The following is a 21,277-nucleotide window of genomic DNA, read 5'->3' on the forward strand; positions in this document are numbered from 1 at the left end:
ATTAAAGCGTTATAAGCAGAAGTGGGTAGTAATGTGCTACATTTACTCCCTTACAGTTACTTGAGTAACTTTTTTGAATTGGAAATTTATTTTACTTTTAGAGTAGGTTTAAAAGTGGGTACTTTTTACTCTCACTCAAGTAAATTTCTAATGAAATTTTTGTACTTGTACTTCATTACAATGGGCAGCGTTCCTGTCGTTACATTACTTGGTGTAATTGTACTTAATGTGTAATTTATTGAGAGATTATTGAATGGGACTTTTACGACAGCAGAAGTTCACACAGCTGCGTGCGCTGTCACAGACTGTCACTCAAGATGAGTCCATCACTGCTGCAGCATCAAGCACTTCTAAGTGAAACACTTTCTTCGCTCTGCACAGTACAAAAAGGAATAGTTTCGTCATGCAGCACCTTCATTTAACGCCAAGATAAGCGGATAATTTAAGATTAAAATTGCAGCTCCAATTTATGACAGCATGCTGAGGTAAGTTTTGGCTCTAATGATAACGTGGGCTTTTCTGTGACATGGTGATGGTAATTTTCAGGGTGATTCTGTAAATATGGGCTCTTGTGACATCAATTTTTAAGAGTATGTTTTTTAATCTGCAGAAATATAGCAGTATTTATGCATTTAACCCACACCCTCACAGGTGTACTGGAAACTATCGCAGCTACTTCGGGCTGATTAACTGTATAAATCCATGTAAACATCCAAATTCTTTTGACACTGAAAACTAACTACACTGAACTAACAACTAAAAGCTATGAAATAGCGAAAGTAGGCATTAATAAAAAAAAAAATATATATATATATATATATATATATATATATACACATTTTATTTTATTTATTTATTTTTTTTCCTCTGTGGGACATTATTCACGTTTTCACTGTAATAATTACTAGAAATGTTTCCAAACCTCTCTTCTTATTGACAAATTCATTGAGATCTGACAAGACCCCTTAAAGGGATAGTTCACCCAAAAATGAAAATTCTCTCGTCATTTACTCACCCTTATCCCATCCCAGATGTGTCTGACTTCCTTTCTTCTGCAGAACACAAATTAAGATTTTTAGAAGAATTTCTTAGTTCTTTTGGTCCATACAATGTAAGTGAATGGGTGCCAACATTTTAAAGCTCAAAGAAATCACACAAGTCAGCATAAAAGTAATCCATAAGACTCAAGTGGTTAAATCCATATCTTCAGAAGCCATATGATAGGTGTGGATGAGAAACAGATCACTTTCACATTCTTCTTCTTGTGTTTTTGGTGATTCACATTCTTTTCTGCATATCGCCCCCTGCTGAGCTGGGAAAAGAACTTGTAGCAAAAAATAACTTAATTATTGATCTGTTTCTCACCCACACCTATCATATCACTTCTGAAGATATGGACTTAACCACTGGAGTCGCATCCCATAATCATAAACATTTTGACTAAAATACATTGATTACAGAAGAAGGATTTCAACATTATCCTTTGTTGGATGCCGGGACATATTTGTCTGGCAAGAAATGAAAAAGCAGATATGGCTGCAAAAGAGGCATTAAGCTTGGAGATCTCGGAATGTCTGATACCACCCTCTGACCTCAGGCCATTAATAAATTCATATCACCAATAAGTGGCAATCAGAATGGAATGAGTGCAACAGCAATACATTATACAAAATAAACCCCAGGATCCAAAGAAATTACTCTCAAAATTTTAAATCTAGGCATGACCAATTAGTGTTTACCAGATGCTGACTGGGCCATTCAAGATTAACACATGCGTTTTTACTGACTGGTGAAGATCCGCCCATATGTATATCTTGCCAAACCCCTATGACATTTTACTGAACTGTAAAACTTTTGGAACTATCAGACAATGCTTTTATACAGAGACTTGTTTAATAGAATTTTTTTTAAAAGTACCATCTGAACAGATTTTACAGTTTTTACCTTGTATAAATTTTAAGTGTCTTATTTAATATTGTAAATATTTATTGATGAACCTTTGTTTGTCATGTGAATAGCCTGGTTGCTGACATGGCATTAAAACTAAATAAATAAATAAATAACCACTGGAGTCATATGGATTAGTTTTATGGTGCCTGCATTTGCTTTTTGGAGCATAAACTTTTTGGCACCCATTCACTTGCATTGCACTGACCTACAGAGCTGAAATATTCTTCTAAAAATCTTAATTTGTGTTCTGCAGAAGAAATGAAGTCACATCTGGGATGGCATGAGGGTGAGTAAATGATGAGAGAATTTTCATTTTTAGAGTGACTTAGAGTCACTTTAAAGTGATAGCTCAGCCATAATGTAATATTCCGTCATTGTTTCCCTACCCTCATGTTGTTCCAAACCCAAGTAGATGTTGGTGGGTAATGTTTAAAACTGGATATTGATTGAACTGTAAGATTAATTATTAAGTGTCTTTGAAGTTCATCCCAAATTAATTGAGAAAGTGTACATAGATGCAGTATCCTTTTTTATTTGGCTAATGAAGGCTTTAGTTGTCATTAATTTATTGTCTATGTATTCCATTTTAAGAGAGTGTAGTCCATCCTTTGACCAAGATGATGCAGGAAGAGGTCAGTGGCGAGTGAAGAATCACTTGTTGTAGGGTTAGAGTTAGCTGCTGTTTATCTTCGGTTAAGTTCATCATAATAGATTGAAGTGATGCAGACAGTGATCATTGAAACGCCCTTGCTGTCTGACTGGCACAGGCTAATGTAGTGACAAAAAAAAATAAAAATAAAAATTGACTGATATGATCATATTTTTTGGTTCTAGTCATCACTCTTGCTGCTGCATTTTGAACCAACTAAAAATTGTGGATTGAACCTGCAGGACACCCTCCCAGTAATGCATTAAATTAATCTAGTCTTAAGGTTATATTTGCATGAATTCGTTTTTCAGCATCAGAAACAGAGAACGTGTTGTAACTTAGCAATATTTCTGAGGTGGAAGAATGCTGTTATAAAAACATTGGAAATGTGACTTTCATAGGATATATTGCTATCAAACATAAAATCCAAGTTCTTAACTGGAGAAGACAATTTAATAGTATATCCATTGAGAGACAATTTATATTCTAGCATTTTTGTATTATTTTTTTTTAGGCTTTTGGTCCAATTGTTAATGCCTCTGTTTTGTAAGAATTGGGCAGAAGGAAATTTCTAGCTATGCAGTCTTTTTTATCATCGATACACTCTGCTAACTTGTAGAGTTGGGAAATTTCACAACGTCTCGAAGAAATATAAATCTGCATATCATCGGCATAACAGTGAAATATAATTCCATGGTTCCTGATAATGTCTTACTGTGCTCAGCAGCCTGTTACCAAATAATGAAATAATTTTATACATTAAGTTGTAATATTCTAACACAATGTGTGTTTACAAAGACTTTTTAATTGAGATATTCATACATTTTGTTAAATACCACTTATTACAACAAAACTCAATGTGTAGCTATCTATAACTACACATTGTCATATCAACAACTATCCAGTAATTACTGATTCAAGTCTCACAAGCCTTAAGTAAACATAAATTATTTTTAAATCGGATGAAATGAATGATTGAAACACAATTCAGTACATTTTTATTCACCCAAACTAATAGTCTCATAAGAGTCATTCATTCGGAAATTGGATTACCCTGTTCACTCTTAGTTTCATGCTGCTGATTTAATAGCAGTTTTGCAGGGCTGCTGAATGGTAGTGCAGAGAAGGCTTTCAGCACAGTGCCCCATCCACATCTGCAGAAAGAATGCACGTTTGAGAACTGCTAATGGAACCAAAAGTCATGAAAACCATGTAGTTCTGGTATTATAATTTTTTTTTTTAAATGGAACCGGTTCAGAATAACAACCTAACCTCGGTTCCTAACCCTAGTCGAAACACTTCGGAGAAACAACTAAATAAAACTGGTAATATAATTGTTAGTCTTTGTCTTCATTTATTCCATTAGAATGGTATTGCTGTGGCAGTTTTGCCTGTTAGCATACACTTAGCACAGGATAGGTTGGAGGCAATCAGTGCCAAGATCTATGTTTCGCTCATGATATGCTCAAGTAATGTGCAATCAGATCTGACCTGATTGTGACTGCAGCTGGAGTCATGACTCTTGCCCCTTTTCCCACAGCATGACCGCTTTGCCCTAACTCTCAGAGACTCCTGCAGAGACAGATTAGCCCGGTATGTAGAGTTAATGTTCACTGAGCCACAAGCATCCTCTAGGGTCAGTGCTCCAACTGAAGATTAGGTGCAGACCTGTGAAAGTAGGCCAAACACGGACTCGGCCATCGACACCCCATCTGTTTCAGTGCCGCCTTATTGTGCTGCCTCTTTGAAAGTCCTGTTTCAAGGTCACAGCAAAGAAGAGTAGGCTGGTTTTAATGGTCAGATCCAGCTATTCATGTATTCATCTAAAGCACCTCTGGAGAGCCAAGGCTGCACATCTGAGCCTGAAGGACAGTCAAAATTGTTTATCAGTTAATGACATCTCTCCCCTCATGGGTGTTTGCTGCCTCAGCTGCTCCCAGGCTACATTAGCATCCTGGCTCCTGACTCTCTGAAGCCTCATCAAAGATGGAGCGAAAGTCCTGTTTGCACTCTTAACGTACAGTATCTTGCACAGTAATGTCTGCCTGCCTTTGCAAGTTACAGACTGATTAAGTAAATGATTCTCTTTGTTTTCAGTCCAGAAGACTTGCACGTATTGGGGCTATTGAGACACAGAGGACTCTGAAATTTAGGGAACAATTAGGTAATTGTCCAAAGTGTATAATTACCTCTCTGACAGTCATTATCTCTGACAAATTTGGATCCAACTAAGAGCCACTTAGAGTTCATCATGGAAAATTGATTGGGGAAGCTGTCTTTACAGCTCCATTGAGATAATACTGACATCAGTACAATTTGGTGGAAGGGAAAAGACTTGCTGCCATTTCGAAAGATGTCGGTTACAGATTGCTTGGATAGTAAATGTATTTAAGCTTTTAGAGTTCTTATGAAGGTGTCCCCATTAAGTATGATATAACGCCGACTGCTTGATAAGGTGTCACTATTAGTGTTACTCAAACTGTCCTCTCTCTATTTTTCCAATGAAGTTAGCCATTTTCATGCACATAATGGCGGTCTTTTTGATATTAAATATAATTTAAAAATTAAGGAGCAGCTTCCATCTAGCCATGCGTTCCAATAAATGAGACAAGACTGTCCAAAAATCTGCTATGTTCTTGGTTCATTTTTTTGGCTGTACTTTGTCCTACACACACTTTCAGATGACTTTCCCAGGTATTAACTTGCTTCGATGCACAGTACAACTTCTCACACAGTTTAGTTTAGGGTTCTGTTTTCACTTTGTTTGCGTACCTCCTTCACTTCAGCACTCTCATAGCTGTAAATGATGAGTCTTCAGCATCTCTTGTTTAGGTTCACACTTGAAAATCTCAGTTTAGCAAGCCACCCAATTTTTCATCCCTAACCCATTGGTTGTTTTATGCTTGCTCTCAACAGCTCAACCTGTGCTCAGTTTCTAGGGCAGTACTGCTAGGCTATTTTTTCTTCCAGTGGTAGTGCATAGAGAGCCCTGCTGAGGCTTAGGGAGAAATGGAAGTGGGTGGGGGTCTTTTAAGTAGCTGTCTGGTCAAGAATGGTTCTTAAACGTAGGCTGAAATGAATGTGGTAATTAAGCTGCACTGTAGGCCATAGGACCTTGATGAATATTATCACTTAATTATAGGGATAACTATTCCCAGTACGCAATTTAGCTCTGCTAGCACACAATTGTTTTCCCAGTGTTAATGGGTGCTGATGCGTGCATTTGTGCATACAGGTATGCGTGTGGGCTGTTGTATGTTTGTGCTTTATCCACAGCACTATATGTGTGTCAGTGTGTCTCTACATTGTTCTATCCTCCTCCTCCTGACCAGTTATTATGTAAGCAATACTTAATTGTTGCATTAGAAATGTATTTTGCATCTACTTTGCAAACTGTAGCCCATCACATACAAATACAACATTGTAGTTACTTTTTTGGGCACTAAGTAGCATTGTAAATGAACTATTAACAATTTTGTTAGCTTGAACTCATAACTAGTAACATAGTCATAAAACTCATAACAAGAAACATTGTCAAACTCATTTAAAACAAGTAACTACTGTCAAACCCAAAATTGGAGTGAACTCAATTTCATAACCTGTAAAATTTTTGTAATTTGTAAATCATAAGTAATATTGTCATAAACTCAGACTCATAATGGGTAACACTGTCATTAATTAAAAGTCGTAATGTGTAACTATATTGTAAACTTGTAAAATAGCATTGTCATGCTACACTCTTTATCAGTAAGATTGTAAAACTCAACTCAAATCTCATTACCTTGTCATGAACTCATAACGTTGTCATGAGAGTAACATTGTAAGACTGAACTCATAACGGGTAACGTCAAACTGAACTTGTTACGTGTAAGATTGTCAGACTGAACTTGTAACAAGTAACATTGTTATGAACAAAACTCATTATGAGTAACTTTGTCGTAAACTCACTCATAACATTTAACTGTTGTCATAAACCTGTAATGTGAAACATATATTTATAACCAGTAACAATTTTGTAATTCCAAAGTCATAAGTAACACAGTCTGTTTTTATTAAACGTAATTTCTTTACTCACTGAAAGCTCCATATAGACATAAGCATTCTACACAAAGCCTTGAGGAGATAAATACTAGGGATGTGCTCTACGACTAATCTGACTGTCGTTTAAATGGAAGTTTTATAACCGACTAGTCTAAAGAGAAACCAACCTTCAGAAAACAGTAAAAAAACAATTTTTTATGCGACCCATTTAAAATACTTAATCTATTCCAAATCCGATGCTAAATTCCACTGAAAAGGGGCATTTATCTACAACGTGCTCGCCTTGAATTAAGATCATTGTACATTAAATATAGAACATGACACGCATTCACTGAATCAACATTAGCAAATATTTAACAGACATATTTATTAAAACAATTGAATGAATAGTGCAGGATCAATGGAACAACCATTAAAAGCCTGTTCTAAACGGAAATCACCAAGTAAAAGTTACTTAACATATTAAAACAGTCAGGACATTGTTGAAAATAATTAACAGGTAAGCCAAATCTATGAGAGAAAAAAAATTGCTGAAAAGTTGCGCGTATTCCACGACGTGCAGTCGCACTTTAACCATTGATCTAATATGACAGCTGTTCGGTAAATAACGTCAACCAATAACAGTTGGTAACAACAAAAAAAGTAGCTATAGGATAGAAAAAATATGCCTGTGATGTAGCCTGCAATAAACCTAATGTATTCTAAACATGACGTGCACACAGAATAAAAGATAGTGTAATGTGTTAAGCAGTCGGCACCTTGTTGAAAATAGCCTTCTAAATCAGCAGATTAAAAAAATGGCATACCTAAAACAATTATTTTCTAGGCTACTAAAATTAACCCGTCGACATGGTCCAGTGAAAGACGGGACTTAACTCACCTAAGGTGGCTGTGCGCTTGAAAAAGCCTGCTCAGTGGAAAAATAATGTACAAGCATGCACATCAAACATTTGGAAAGCCGATTCCCGCACCACCGAAGTGATTTCATAACTACTTTGCTGAGTTTGCTTGTCTAGCGGAGGATATTTTCCTGCGCGCGCCACGAGTGAGAGAGGGAAGAAGCACACGCAGCCTGAGGTGAAATTAAACTCTGTATCTGCTCCAGATATCCTCTTTTTTTAAATAATATTTGTATTATTAATTCTATTTAAAATATGTAACATTAATATGACAGTAATTTAAGTGCAGCCTCTGTAAAAATATAAAGCCAAAGGTAAATGTGTAAAAATTATAATCAGTTTAATGGGGGAAATATTAACCGACTAGCAGCATCAGAACAGTTTAGTCGACTAGTCTTGCACATCCCTAATAAATACACAATCACACACTTTCACAAGGTATGTTACTCCACGAATCGTACCTAAATCACTCTTCTAGAATTGAAAATGCTCACGCAGTACTCCTGTTGTTATTTCAACGAGCTTCACGTGACAGGGAATCATAGAGAGAGTTGTGGTGAGTTGTTATGTGTTTCTTTGACTGTAGAAGGTGAGATCTCGGTAAAACAGTCTGAAATTGTGACACCCTTGGCCAAAATCAAGTTGTTTTGAGTCTGCTAGAGTGGTTCCAGCTTTTAACATGTGACACTGTTGTAAACTCATAACAGTTGACATTGTCAGAAACCGTCATAAACAATGACATTAGACTTAGTTTTAGTTTCTCATCTTTCTCTCTTTTCCCTCAAGGACAACTACACCTTTGCCCAGCCAGGGATCCAGAGGAAAGTAAAGGCACTGGAGGAACTGGTTAGCCGGATTGATGGTGCGTACCCTCATTGAAGCACAGCCTACTTTCCTTCGCACTCTCCTTTCTTCTGCCTGTGTCCTTTCTCTCTCTGACCATTGCTATCTTTCTCTATCTAATACCCCCCACCCCTCCCGTTCAGCTGCAGTGTCAGGCCCAATCAGCACACCAGTGCTTTGGCCTTTAGCAGAGAGCGCTCGCTGCTGTAGCCAGGAAAGCAAAAGGCAGCGGAGCATAAGCCACTCTTATTACTTTATATTAGGTGGTCGTAATCAGAATTCAGTGCCCATTTCTCTGAGACAGGAGACCCCCTCCTCTACTCCTGCATGTGGCCTCTATCTCCTCTGCTTGCATTAGACCCAATGATTGCTTTAATGTCTGAGAGAAAGACTGCAGTTAGGGCATATTGTTGACATTTTTACACCACTCTCTTTGTGTCTATGTGGGAGATAGAGAAGAGAGACTTTGTGTGTTATGTTTCATCAGTTTTAAGGCTATATATAGCGCTGCCTGTTCTCTCCTCTGATTTCCTTCAGTATTTTTTGCTCCAACAAATGCGTTTTTATCTCTTTTAGTTTGATTATTCAATTATTTACGGGACTTTTCAGAAAGAAATGAGGTTGAAAAGAAGTATAATCACAACATTACTGCCACATTTATACTTTTACTCTTCTACAAAAAAAGAGGAAATCTCTTTTTTTCTCTCATAAACCAAGTAGAACCACCTTAAGGCACACTTACCTATGTCTGTCTCCAACAACAACAAAAAAAAAAGGTGTATCAACCCTGAAACCCATTAAAACTAGTTTGTATCAGCCATAGCGGTTTTGATCCTGCCAACGTGATTTTTTTTCACAAAGAGTTTAAATAATTGTACTCATTTTACACTGGCTTGTTTATTAACTCTTTAAGCTCTGAGGGTATTTTTTAAGATTCCCTGTTTCAGTGGCATACCCAAAATTAAAGGATTATAACTTGAGAAAAAAAAACAAAAAAAACAAGGGACATCAAGTGTTTGGTCTCATTGTAAAGAAAATGTACACATTTTTAATGATACAGATTATGTTAAATTATGAGACTCTCAGCCTAAGAAACTGCTGAAAAATCACACACAAAAAAAGCTTTAGCCAAAAATGTCCCTTTTTTCTCCTATATTTGGCATTATATTATATTTCTGGGTGTAAATAAGGTGGCTCCGAAAAACTGCTTTTGTTTTGTTCCCAATCATGTCAACTGTAACTGAGTAAATTTTTTTGTTGATTAAACAAAGCAATGAAAATTTATAGCATTACAAAAATAAATTTTCCTAGTATAAAAAAACATATCCAAGATTCCAAAATGACGATGATGTCATCTGATCCAGGAAATCTTACGTGTTCTCTGTAGTGCTATCAGTCGATTAACATTTTTAAATGTGGTTAATCACATGATTTTCTGTAGTTAATTGCAATTAATCACAGATTTTGAAAATGCTGAAATTTCACTCTAAATACACTATTTTTCCTGTTAAAATGCACTTACTGTATCTTCTTCTTAGGAAAGAAAACAAAAAAAATATGTAACCATATAATGCTTTATTAACATTTTCCGAACAAAGCCTTTCATAGTATAAAGATACAAATGCACTAAAATAGCACCAATTCAAGTAACATTAAACATTTCCCAAAATCTTAAGTGGGAGTTTGACTAATTGAAAGAACTAGTCCCCACATAGGTTACATATTCATTGCTAGGGGCATTAAATCTCTTATCCTCCACAACATTAATAGACTGTGGCTATCCTCTTCATTACAGCAGTTGTGAAGCCACGTTTATGATTCGTGTCAGGGTATCAGCGCCATTTTGAAATTCAGTGTTGTGAAAAATTATTTGCTCCCATCCTGATTTCTTCTGTTTTTGTGTAGATCTCATACTAAATTGTTTCAAAAACCGAAACAAAATCTAACATAAAACAAAGGCAGTCTGAGTAAACAGAAAATACAGTTTTTAATGATAATGTTATTTATTGAAGCAAAAAAGTTATCCAATACCAACTGGGCCTGTGTGAAAAAGTATTTGCCTAGTTACTAAATCCCCAAATCTATGAAACTGCATTCATAATGGAGTTCAGCTGGACTAGACACACCCAGACCTGATTACTGCCAGCCCTGTTCAATCAAATCAGCACCTAAATAGAACTTTTTGAGCAGCACGAAGTTGGTTAAAAGGTCTCACCCAGTAGCACACTATGCCAAGGTCGAAAGAAATTCCAGAAATTATGAGGAAATGAGGAGGTGATTGAAATACATCAGTCTGGGAAGGGTTACAAAGCTATTTCAAAGGCTCTGGGACTCCAAAGAACCACAGTGAGAGCCATTATCTCCAAATGGAGAAAACTCGGCACAGTAGTGAACCTTCCCAGAAGGTGCTGACCTTCCAAAATTCCTCCAAGAGCACAGCGATGATTCATCCAGGAAGTCACAAAAAAGCCAAGGACAACATCCAAGGAACTGCAGGCCTCTCTCGCATCAATAAAGGTCACTGTTCATGACTCCACTATCAGAAAGACACTGGTCAAAAAAGCCATCCACGGAAGAGTGGTGAGGTGAAAACCACTGCTAACCCAGAAGAACATTAAGGCTCATCTGAATTTTGCCAAAACACACCTTGATGATCCTCAAACCTTTTGGGTCAAAAGTGGAACTGTTTGGAAGACAGGGGTCCTGTTACATCTGGCGTAAAATAAAAACACAGAATTCTACAAAAGGAACATCATACCTATGGTCAAGCATGGTGGTGGTAGTGTGATGGTGTGGGGATGCTTTGCTGCTTCAGGGCAGGGCGACTTGCAATAACTGAGGGAAACATGAATTCTGCTCTCTACCAGAAAATTCTAAAGGAGAATGTCCAGCCATCAGTCTGTGAGTTGAAACTCAAGCGCAACTGGATTATGCAGCAAGACAATTATCCAAAGCATAGGAGGAAGTCCACCTCTACATGGCTCAAAAGAAGCTAAATTAAAGTTTTGGAGTGGCCTAGTCAAAGTCCTGACTTGAACCCGATTGAGATGCTGTGGCAGAACCTTAAACGGGCAGTTCATGCTCGAAAACCTTCCAATGTGACTAAACTAAAGCAGTTCTGCAAAGAAGAGTGGGCCAAAATTCCACCACAGCGTTGTGAAAGACTGATCTCCAGTTATCGGAAGCGTTTGGTTTCAGTTGTTGCTGCTAAAGGTGGCACAACCAGCTCTTAAGTTTAAGGGGACAGTTAGGTTTTCATATGGGTGATATAGGTGTTGGATAACTTTTTTGCTTCAATAAAAAAAATACAGAACTGTGCAAAAGTTTTAGGCACTTGTGAAAAATGTTGCATAGTGAGGATGTCTTAATGCCATAAATTGATTTCATTGATCAATTAACATCATACAAAGTCCAGTAAACATAAAAAAGCTGAATCAATATTTGGTGTGGCCACCTTTGCCTTTAAAACAGCCCCAATTCTCCTAGGTACACCTGGACACAGTTTTTCTAGGTTGTTGGCAGATAAGATGTTCCAAGCTTCTTGGAGAATTCACCACAGTTCTTCTGTCTATTTCGGCTGTCTCAATTACTTCTGTGTCTTCATGTACTCCCAGACTGACAATGACATCTCTTGCAGAGTGCCCTGTTCTTCTATTCTAATCTTTTCTATTTGCAAAAGTAATGTTTGGGAGTCTAAAATGTATATTTACTATTGACACACTAAAGCTGAACATATAAATAGCAATCTTAAGAAAAATGTTTTTGTGAAACATCTTAAGTGCCTTAAATTTTGCACAGTACTGTATATATATTTGAAAACTGTATTTTGTGTTTACTCAGGTTGCCTTTCTTTTATGTTATATGTCATTTGAAGATCTAAAACAATTTAGTATGAAAAATAAACAAAAATAGAAGAAATCAGGAAGGGGCAAATACTCTTCACAGCACTGTACATATGAAAAGCGCTTGCTGACAAAAGTGTATCATTCTGCGTTTTGGTGATAGTTAAGACTAGAGCCCGACCGATATGGGATTTTTGAGACCGATACCAATTTTAGAGAGGGAAAATTCACCGATTACCCATATTATGACCGATATAGCTATTTTTTGAGCTGGAATGAAAACAGACCTTTTCTGTGTGGCTTGTGCACCGATTTTGCACCTATATGACTATGCAAAGGTACTTAGAAGGCTGCTTTCTTAAACAAATATTTTTTTCAAAGAACAATTGACATTATTATTATCATTGTCAACAAATTCTAGAAATGAACACTGAGAAAATAAAGAATAAATTAAAATACAATAAATAGCTAAATAAACATCAGTATTACTGTTTAGTATCAGTCAATTGCTGACCATTTTAATAAATAATACATTAAAATAAAATAAATAGCTAAATAAACATCAGGGGCCGGTTGCACCAGCTATACATACGTTACAACTTAGCCTAGTTGTGGTGTAAATGGGCATAAATGGTGCCGTTTTTAGGGTGCATCGCCCGGTGTCAAGTTTCAACACATTCAGAATATATATATATATATATATATATATATATATATATATATATATATATATATATATATATATATATATATATATATATACACTGTGAATCCTGAACAAAACATTTTGGTGAATACATGTTTATACATTAGCTTCTAATCATCTGACAACAATGAAAGTAGCTACGTGATTAGCTAGTTAGCTATAAGCTCGTTGTCACGGAGAGTAAAAGATGGACTTTATTTACTTTCCAGCATTGTGTCTTACCAACTAGGCAACAGCGAAGCATGAAATCAACACTCACCACACACAATCCACCGTTGTCTGCTGAGCTGCTAAAAGATGCTCTGATGTTTACCTTTCAATCTGCAACATTACTGACTGCACAGACAGTATAGTACAGTATAGCTGGCTAACAGCAAACAGATGTGATAAACATGAGTGACATGGTTCAGGGACAGGGTTAACGTTATATTAGTTATATAAAATGATGGGGTCATTTTTTTATTAACTTTCCAGTATGTATTTCACAAACTAGTTAGCAATTTAATGAGAAGAGATCGCTCAAATCCACACCGTTTAACTCTGCCCTGTCTGCAGAGCCACCATCAGCTCAGAGTCAGCTCTGTAAACAATGGAGACGGTGTGCGCTCTGCTGGATAAACTACGCTATGACACCAGTTCTAAAGTATTGTTTTCTGCATTATATGTTCTGAAAAAATGTTTTCATATCGCCGCATATCAGTAAAATATATGCCGATACCGATATATCGGTGAAAGGCTAATATCGGTATATCGGTCGGGCACTAGTTAAGACTTGATGTGCTTCTGTGGTAATTAAAATGCGCCTTACTTAGGCTAAAAAAAATGCTTGATTTCTGTCACAAGTCACATCTGGTCTTGTTTGTACAACAAATACAGTTGTGCTCAAAAGTTTGCATACCCTTGGAGAATTGATAATATATGTACCATTTTTAAAGAAAACATGAGTGAGCAGGCAAAACACATTTCTTTTATTTCTTATGGGATTCATATTCAACTATAGGTTATAACAGAATGGCACAATCATAAAACAAAACATGGCAACAAAGAAAAAAATGAAATGACCCCTGTTCAAAAGTCTGCATATCCTTAGTTCTTAATACTGTGTATTGCCCCCTTTAGCATCAATGACAGTGTGCAGTCTTTTGTAATAGTTGTCTATGAGACCCCAAATTCTTGCAGGTGGTATAGCTGCCCATTCGTCTTGGCAAAATGCCTCCAGGTCATGCAAAGTCTTTGGTCGTCTTGCATGAACCGCACGTTTGAGATCTCCCCAGAGTGGCTCGATGATATTACGATCAGGAGACTGTGATGGCCACTCCAGAACCTTCAACTTTTTCTGCTGTAACCACTGGAGGGTCAACTTGGCCTTGTGCTTAGGGTCATTGTCGTGCTGGAAAGTCCAAGAGCGTCCCATGCGCAGCTTTCGTGCAGAAGAATGCAAATTGTCTGCTGGTATTTTCTGATAACATACTGCATTCATCTTGCCATCAATTTCCACAAGATTCCCCGTGCCTTTAGAGCTCACACACCCCCAAAACATCAGTGAGCCACCACCATGCTTCACAGTGGGGATGGTATTCTTTTCACTATAGGCCTTGTTGACCCCTCTCCAAACATAGCACTTATGGTTGTGACCATAAAGCTCTATTTTGGTCTCGTTACTCCAAATTACAGTGTGCCAGAAGCTGTGAGGCGTGTGAAGGTATTGTCGGGCATTTTGTAACCAGGCTTTTTTGTGGCATTGGCGCAGTAAAGGCTTCTTTCTGGCAACTCGACCATGCAGCTCATTTTTGTTCAAGTATCGTTGTATTGTGCTCCTTGAAACAACCACACCGTCTTTTTCCAGAGCAGCCTGTATTTCTCCTGAGGTTACCTGTGGGTTTTTCTTTGTATCCTGAACAATTCTTCTGACAGTTGTGGCTGAAATCTTTCTTGGTCTACCTGACCTTGGCTTAGTATCAAGAGATCCCCGAATTTTCCACTTCTTAATAAGTGATTGAACATTAATGACTGGCATTTTCAAGGCTTTGGATATCTTTTTATATCCTTTTCCATCTTTATAAAGTTCCATTACCTTGTTACGCAGGTCTTTTGACAGTTCTTTTCTGCTCCCCTTGGCTCAGTATCTAGCCTGCTCAGTGCATCCACGTGAGAGCTAACAAACTCATTGACTATTTATACACAGACACTAATTGCAATTTAAAAAGCCACAGGTGTGGTAAATTAACCTTTTATTTCAATTTAAACCTGTGTGTGTGTCACCTTGTGTGCCTGTAACAAGGACAAACATTCAAGGGTATGTAAACTTTTGATCAGGGCCATTTGTGTGATTTCTGTTATCATTATGATTTAAAAAGGAGCCAAACAACTATGTGATAATAAATGGCTTCATATGATCACTATCCTTAAATAAAAGCATGATCAGTCATATTTTCAAAATCAATGCCAAAATTTCACAATTTCTGCCAGGGTATGCAAACTTTTGAGCACAACTGTAGCTTCAAGATCTCCTTTCTCCATCATTTGATCACTGACACAGAAGCGCTACATTGTATGTTTTTTGTGTGTGTGTCAGTGTAATGAGTCCGGGCGGACACATTGCAAAGGTTCTGCCCTTCTAACCAGTGTTTATGCTGGTTAATCGTGATATAAAAAATAACAACACGTTAAACCTTTTAAATTAATTAATACATTTTATGTTCTGTTTATTTTGTTATAATTATAAGCGAAAATGTGGCATACAAGCAACACCCGTTCACATGAAACATAAATGTCAAAGACATATACTTAGCTATTACTCACTATATTTTTGTCTGTGAGTAAAACAATAAAAATAAAAATATGTACAGTGCAAAAGTTTTCTTAAATTATCAAAACGGAACACTTCTAATTTCTCTGCAAATTTCAAAGCACTTGTTCAGTTTTGGTCATATTGCCTGCATGCATTGTAAAGTAGAGCTTTTGAGCTTTCAAACGATAGCTACAGGTGCATCTCAATAAATTAGAATGTCATGGAAAAGTTCATTTATTTCAGTAATTCAACTCAAATTGTGAAACTCGTGTATTAAATCAATTCAATGCACACAGACTGAAGTAGTTTAAGTCTTTGGTTCTTTTAATTGTGATGATTTTGGCTCACATTTAACAAAAACCCACCAATTCACTATCTCAAAAAATTAGAATATGGTGACATGCCAATCAGCTAATCAACTCAAAACACCTGCAAAGGTTTCTTGAGCCTTCAAAATGGTCTCTGAGTTTGGTTCACTAGGCTACACAATCATGGGGAAGACTGCTGATCTGACAGTTGTCCAGAAGACAATCATTGACACCCTTCACAAGGAGGGTAAGCCACAAACATTCATTGCCAAAGAAGCTGGCTGTTCACAGAGTGCTGTATCCAAGCATGTTAACAGAAAGTTGAGTGGAAGGAAAAAGTGTGGAAGAAAAAGATGCACAACCAACCGAGAGAACCGCAGCCTTATGAGGATTGTCAAGCAAAATCGATTCAAGAATTTGGGTGAACTTCACAAGGAATGGACTGAGGCTGGGGTCAAGGCATCAAGAGCCACCACACACAGACGTGTCAAGGAATTTGGCTACAGTTGTTGTATTCCTCTTGTTAAGCCACTCCTGAACCACAGACAACGTCAGAGGCATCTTACCTGGGCTAAGGAGAAGAAGAACTGGACTGTTGCCCAGTGTTCCAAAGTCCTCTTTTCAGATGAGAGCAAGTTTTGTATTTCATTTGGAAACCAAGGTCCTAGAGTCTGGAGGAAGGGTGGAGAAGCTCATAGCCCAAGTTGCTTGAAGTCCAGTGTTAAGTTTCCACAGTCTGTGATGATTTGGGGTGCAATGTCATCTGCTGGTGTTGGTCCATTGTGTTTTTTGAAAACCAAAGTCACTGCACCCGTTTACCAAGGAATTTTGGAGCACTTCATGCTTCCTTCTGCTGACCAGCTTTTTAAAGATGCTGATTTCATTTTCCAGCAAGATTTGGCACCTGCCCACACTGCCAAAAGCACCAAAAGTTGGTTAAATGACCATGGTGTTGGTGTGCTTGACTGGCCAGCAAACTCACCAGACCTGAACCCCATAGAGAATCTATGGGGTATTGTCAAGAGGAAAATGAGAAACAAGAGACCAAAAAATGCAGATGAGCTGAAGGCCACTGTCAAAGAAACCTGGGCTTCCATACCACCTCAGCAGTGCCACAAACTGATCACCTCCATGCCATGCTGAATTGAGGCAGTAATTAAAGCAAAAGGAGCCCCTACCAAGTATTGAGTACATATACAGTAAATGAACATACTTTCCAGAAGGCCAACAATTCACTAAAAATGTTTTTTTTATTGGTCTTATGATGTATTTTAATTTTCTGAGATAGTGAATTGGTGGGTTTTTGTTAAATGTGAGCCAAAATCATCACAATTAAAAGAACCAAAGACTTAAACTACTTCAGTCTGTGTGCACTGAATTTATTTAATACACGAGTTTCACAATTTGAGTTGAATTACTGAAATAAATGAACTTTTCCACGACATTCTAATTTATTGAGATGCACCTGTATTTTGTTTAATTGGTCTAGACTGTAACTATTAATATTATGACTTTTTCACAGACCCATCTGAGCTTAAAGGGTTAATGAGTAACTCATAACAATATCATTATGAAAATATATAACAATAACATTGTGTGAACTTAAACTTGTCAAAAGTAACGTTGTAAACGTTTAGCCAGTTACACTGTCTAAAACTTAAACTTGTAATGTTGTAAATTCATAACAGTAACACTGTGTAAACTCACAAGTAGCATTTTGTAAATTCAAACTCATAACAAGTAACATTGTTGTAAACATTTAACCTGTTACATTGTCAAAAACTCAGATTGGAACATGTAACATTGTTATAAACTCATAGTAAGTAGCATTGTGCAAACGTAAACTCGTAGCGAGTAACATTGTAAACATGTAACATTATATTGTCAAACTCAAACTCATTATATGTAACACTGTCATAATTGTAAACTTTTTATGTGACATTGCTGTATTCTTAAAATCGTCGCGAGTAACATTGTCGTAAACTCAAACTCATAACGGTTAATATTGTAAATTCATACTTGTAATATGTAACATTTTCTTATTCTTGCCTCCATCAAAAACTAGTTGCTAATGCCCTGAAATCTTCTAAACTTAGATCTTCCTCTAGTTTGCATCAGCAATAGCGGTTTTGATCCAGCCAACATGATCTTTTTTTGTCAAGACGAGTGCATTAACGTTGGAGCATTATCAGTTGAAGTCTTTGCACTCTGGCTTGTTCTTGAGTAACCTTCACATTGGCAGGCTCCAGAGTGTTCGCCTGTCACATTTATTGTGTTTAGTCACTCTTGATTACAGATCATGTCTTCTATTAGACATTCAAATGGGATTTGGAAGTGTCATGCAAAGAACCCAATGAAAGGGAACAATTGATATTTGAGATGCATGCATACAGCGTCTGCCTTTTTTCATTGTTTTTTTATTCTTCCACAGTTTGCAGCTGAACAACAACAACTGCTTTATGAGTAATGATGAAGGACACAGTTAGTGTGCCTGATGGATGTGTGTTGTCAGTGTTTATTGCTAGGGTAGATTACTTCTGGAAAGTTATTATTTTAGCCATGCCCTACCTTTTCACCAATACCAGTAAAATTTCATACCATAGCCAAGACTAATATGCTGTTGAGCACACTCCTTTATTTTTAAGTTAAATAATAATGTCAATATTAACAAGTATTATTATTATTATTATTATTATTATTATTATTGAGTAAACATTGATTCAAGGTTTTCAAGTAATTGTTCAAGGCAGGTTAACAGTCAGAACAAAGAAACATCTTACAAGCAATAGAGCACTGACAAAGAACATTGACCAAATAATTAATCATTGCTCTAGAACAAAATTCCATTTACTTGAATGCTTAAATTCCATTTTTTGAATACTTATAAAAGCAGTTAAATGCTAAAATAAGACTACTCAAATTATTGGTATAGTCTTAACTGCATGATTATTTTATGTGTTAATACTGATTCAATGCTGTGTGAATTTACCAACTATGTTTACATGTAAAATGCACCAGAGCGTTCGAAGCTAGCCATCTGTCATTCAGACAGCGCCAAAAATGGCAGATTTTCAGTTCTTGTCAATATATTGGTCAAACATGTTGTATAAATCTTCAGCTTGTAAAACTGAATAAAAGTAGAGCCAATGGCAGATGCAAGCTATCAAATTCAGCAAATGAAAAGATCGTAATAGTTATCGAAAGTCACCATTTTACAATAATTGTCACTTAATGTAAGTTGTTCATAGTCGGTCTTTCACAAGCACATAGGCGGTTCTTGGCTAAAATATAAAATACTATGCACCAGGCTTTATACTGTTAAAAGTATGGCTTGCTACAGTTAATGGCCAAATGAGGAAAAATACCAACAATTGTGAATAAATTAATAAGGCCAAATATAGTCTGATTATCGCTAGTTTCGCTATAGCAGTCAACCATAACTTTTAAGTTTAAAAAAAAAAAAAAAATATTGTAAATGGACTGTTCATTTTGTACAACTTTGTAAAAATCTAGCCTATGGCAGAGAAATGCTATCAAATTCAGCTAATTTAAAGATCGAAATAGTAATTGAAAGTCACCATTTAACAATAATTGCCACTTGATGTAAGTTGGTTGTTTTATTAGTTGGTCACATGGCCTTTCACATGCACATAGGTGGTTCTCGGCTAGAATAAGGAGCAATAGAGTGCAACAGTGCCTGCACACTTTTTCAGTCGTCAGGGTTCCGTAAGTATTTTCCCCATTTATTTCTTCCATGGACTTTTAATAAAATCCTTCATAAAAGAGTTGTAAGCCATGAACCAGACCAACGAGCTCCGAGGTGAATCGCAACATCACAAACTTTGTCCTGAGGTAAAAAAGTATTTGAAAATCGGACATAAAGACAAAGGTACAAGTCTGTGTACAAACTTTCATGAGGGCACAAATTACAATCCCATGAAGTATTGCGAATTATGTTATTGAATTAAAAACAATGGAAATATAAAAAACTATTGATTTTAGGTGGTTGATTATGAGTATAGAAACAATATATTTTACTTTTATTGCAAAATATTCCGATATGTACAAATACATAAGTAGTTTATGGGTGAAGGGAGACCAACTCAATTACGTCACTAACAGTGCGTCATGGGAGTAAGTGGTGGTTGCGAGGCAAGTTTTGCTGGCCCCGGTTCTCTGATTGATCGATCCTTCTCTGCTGTACCATGGGTAATGCAGCTGTTTACCATGAATTATGCTATCAAACATGATTTTAAACAATGAAGTTGAAATAACGCAGACGGATGGCTTCAACGGAAGTATATGCTATTGATGAACAACCTCGTAGCTCACGGTAGGTCTGTTTTTAAAGGTTTATAAGTTATCGTTGAAAATCAGTTTGTCTATGGGATAAATAAATGGGAATTTTACTTCCGTAACCAGACTGTTGCACTCTATATACACCAGGCTTTGTGCTGTTAAAAGTCTTGCTTGTGACAATAAATGGCCAATCAAGGAAAGTTATCAGCCAATGCCAATAAATTAGGCCAAATATCTTCCAATGTATCACTAGTTTCGATATTTCAGTCAACCATGACTTTTGAGGTTCAAAAAAGTCTTGTAAATGGCCAATTTTCAGTTTAATTTATAAAACTGAGAAAAAATAGAACCAATGGCAGAACTATCAAAGTCTTAAATAGCAATTGGCATCTTACTATTATTGCCATTTCTATTACTTGACAACTGCTGGAACAGAAATGAGCTTCTTGGGTGTGAAGTTTAGATGCCAAACACCTTGTTCACATCTCCCATTACTCCTTCATTTTAGTTAATCTACTTCGATCAAACCTAATTTGATAGAGTCAATTGGGTGGGGATTTCTTGTCCACATCAGATAATCACTTCTCTTGATTCAGACTTGTCGGTCAGCGTACTGTGTTCACTGCATAAATCATTCCAACTGACTTTGTAGGACTAGACGCAAATAGCAATAGTACATTTTATACTTGCCACCTGGGACAATATGCTAAGCAGACAGGGTCGCAAAAAAAGGTATTGGTTTCTTGCTTCTTTTTGAGGATAACTAAAGGAACAAAACACTGCAAGCCTACATATTTTGATTTGGAAGACTCAAAATTGGTTTACAAATCAGACATGTCTATTGTAAGTTAATGGTGCAAGGTCAAAGTGCACTTATCCCTGCAGCTGTTGCCTACTGCTGCTCCCTCTTCCTTGTCCTCCCAACATCAGTCTTTCTGTTTGGGTTGTG

General features: G+C 36.7%; 1 protein-coding gene across 3 annotated transcripts in view; it reads left to right on the forward strand.

Annotated features, from left to right (window-relative positions):
- LOC127435325 (TBC1 domain family member 22A-like) overlaps positions 1-21,277 on the forward strand; it is a 239,438-nt gene that overhangs the window by 120,937 nt on the left and 97,224 nt on the right. For all 3 annotated transcript variants that reach the window (XM_051688729.1, XM_051688731.1, XM_051688730.1), the window contains one exon: positions 8,326-8,401. In XM_051688729.1, the coding sequence (XP_051544689.1) occupies positions 8,326-8,401 (76 nt within the window). The remainder of the gene's footprint in view (positions 1-8,325; positions 8,402-21,277) is intronic.

This window comes from Myxocyprinus asiaticus, chromosome 45 (genome assembly GCF_019703515.2).
Source record: "Myxocyprinus asiaticus isolate MX2 ecotype Aquarium Trade chromosome 45, UBuf_Myxa_2, whole genome shotgun sequence".
Lineage (NCBI taxonomy): Eukaryota > Metazoa > Chordata > Actinopteri > Cypriniformes > Catostomidae > Myxocyprinus > Myxocyprinus asiaticus.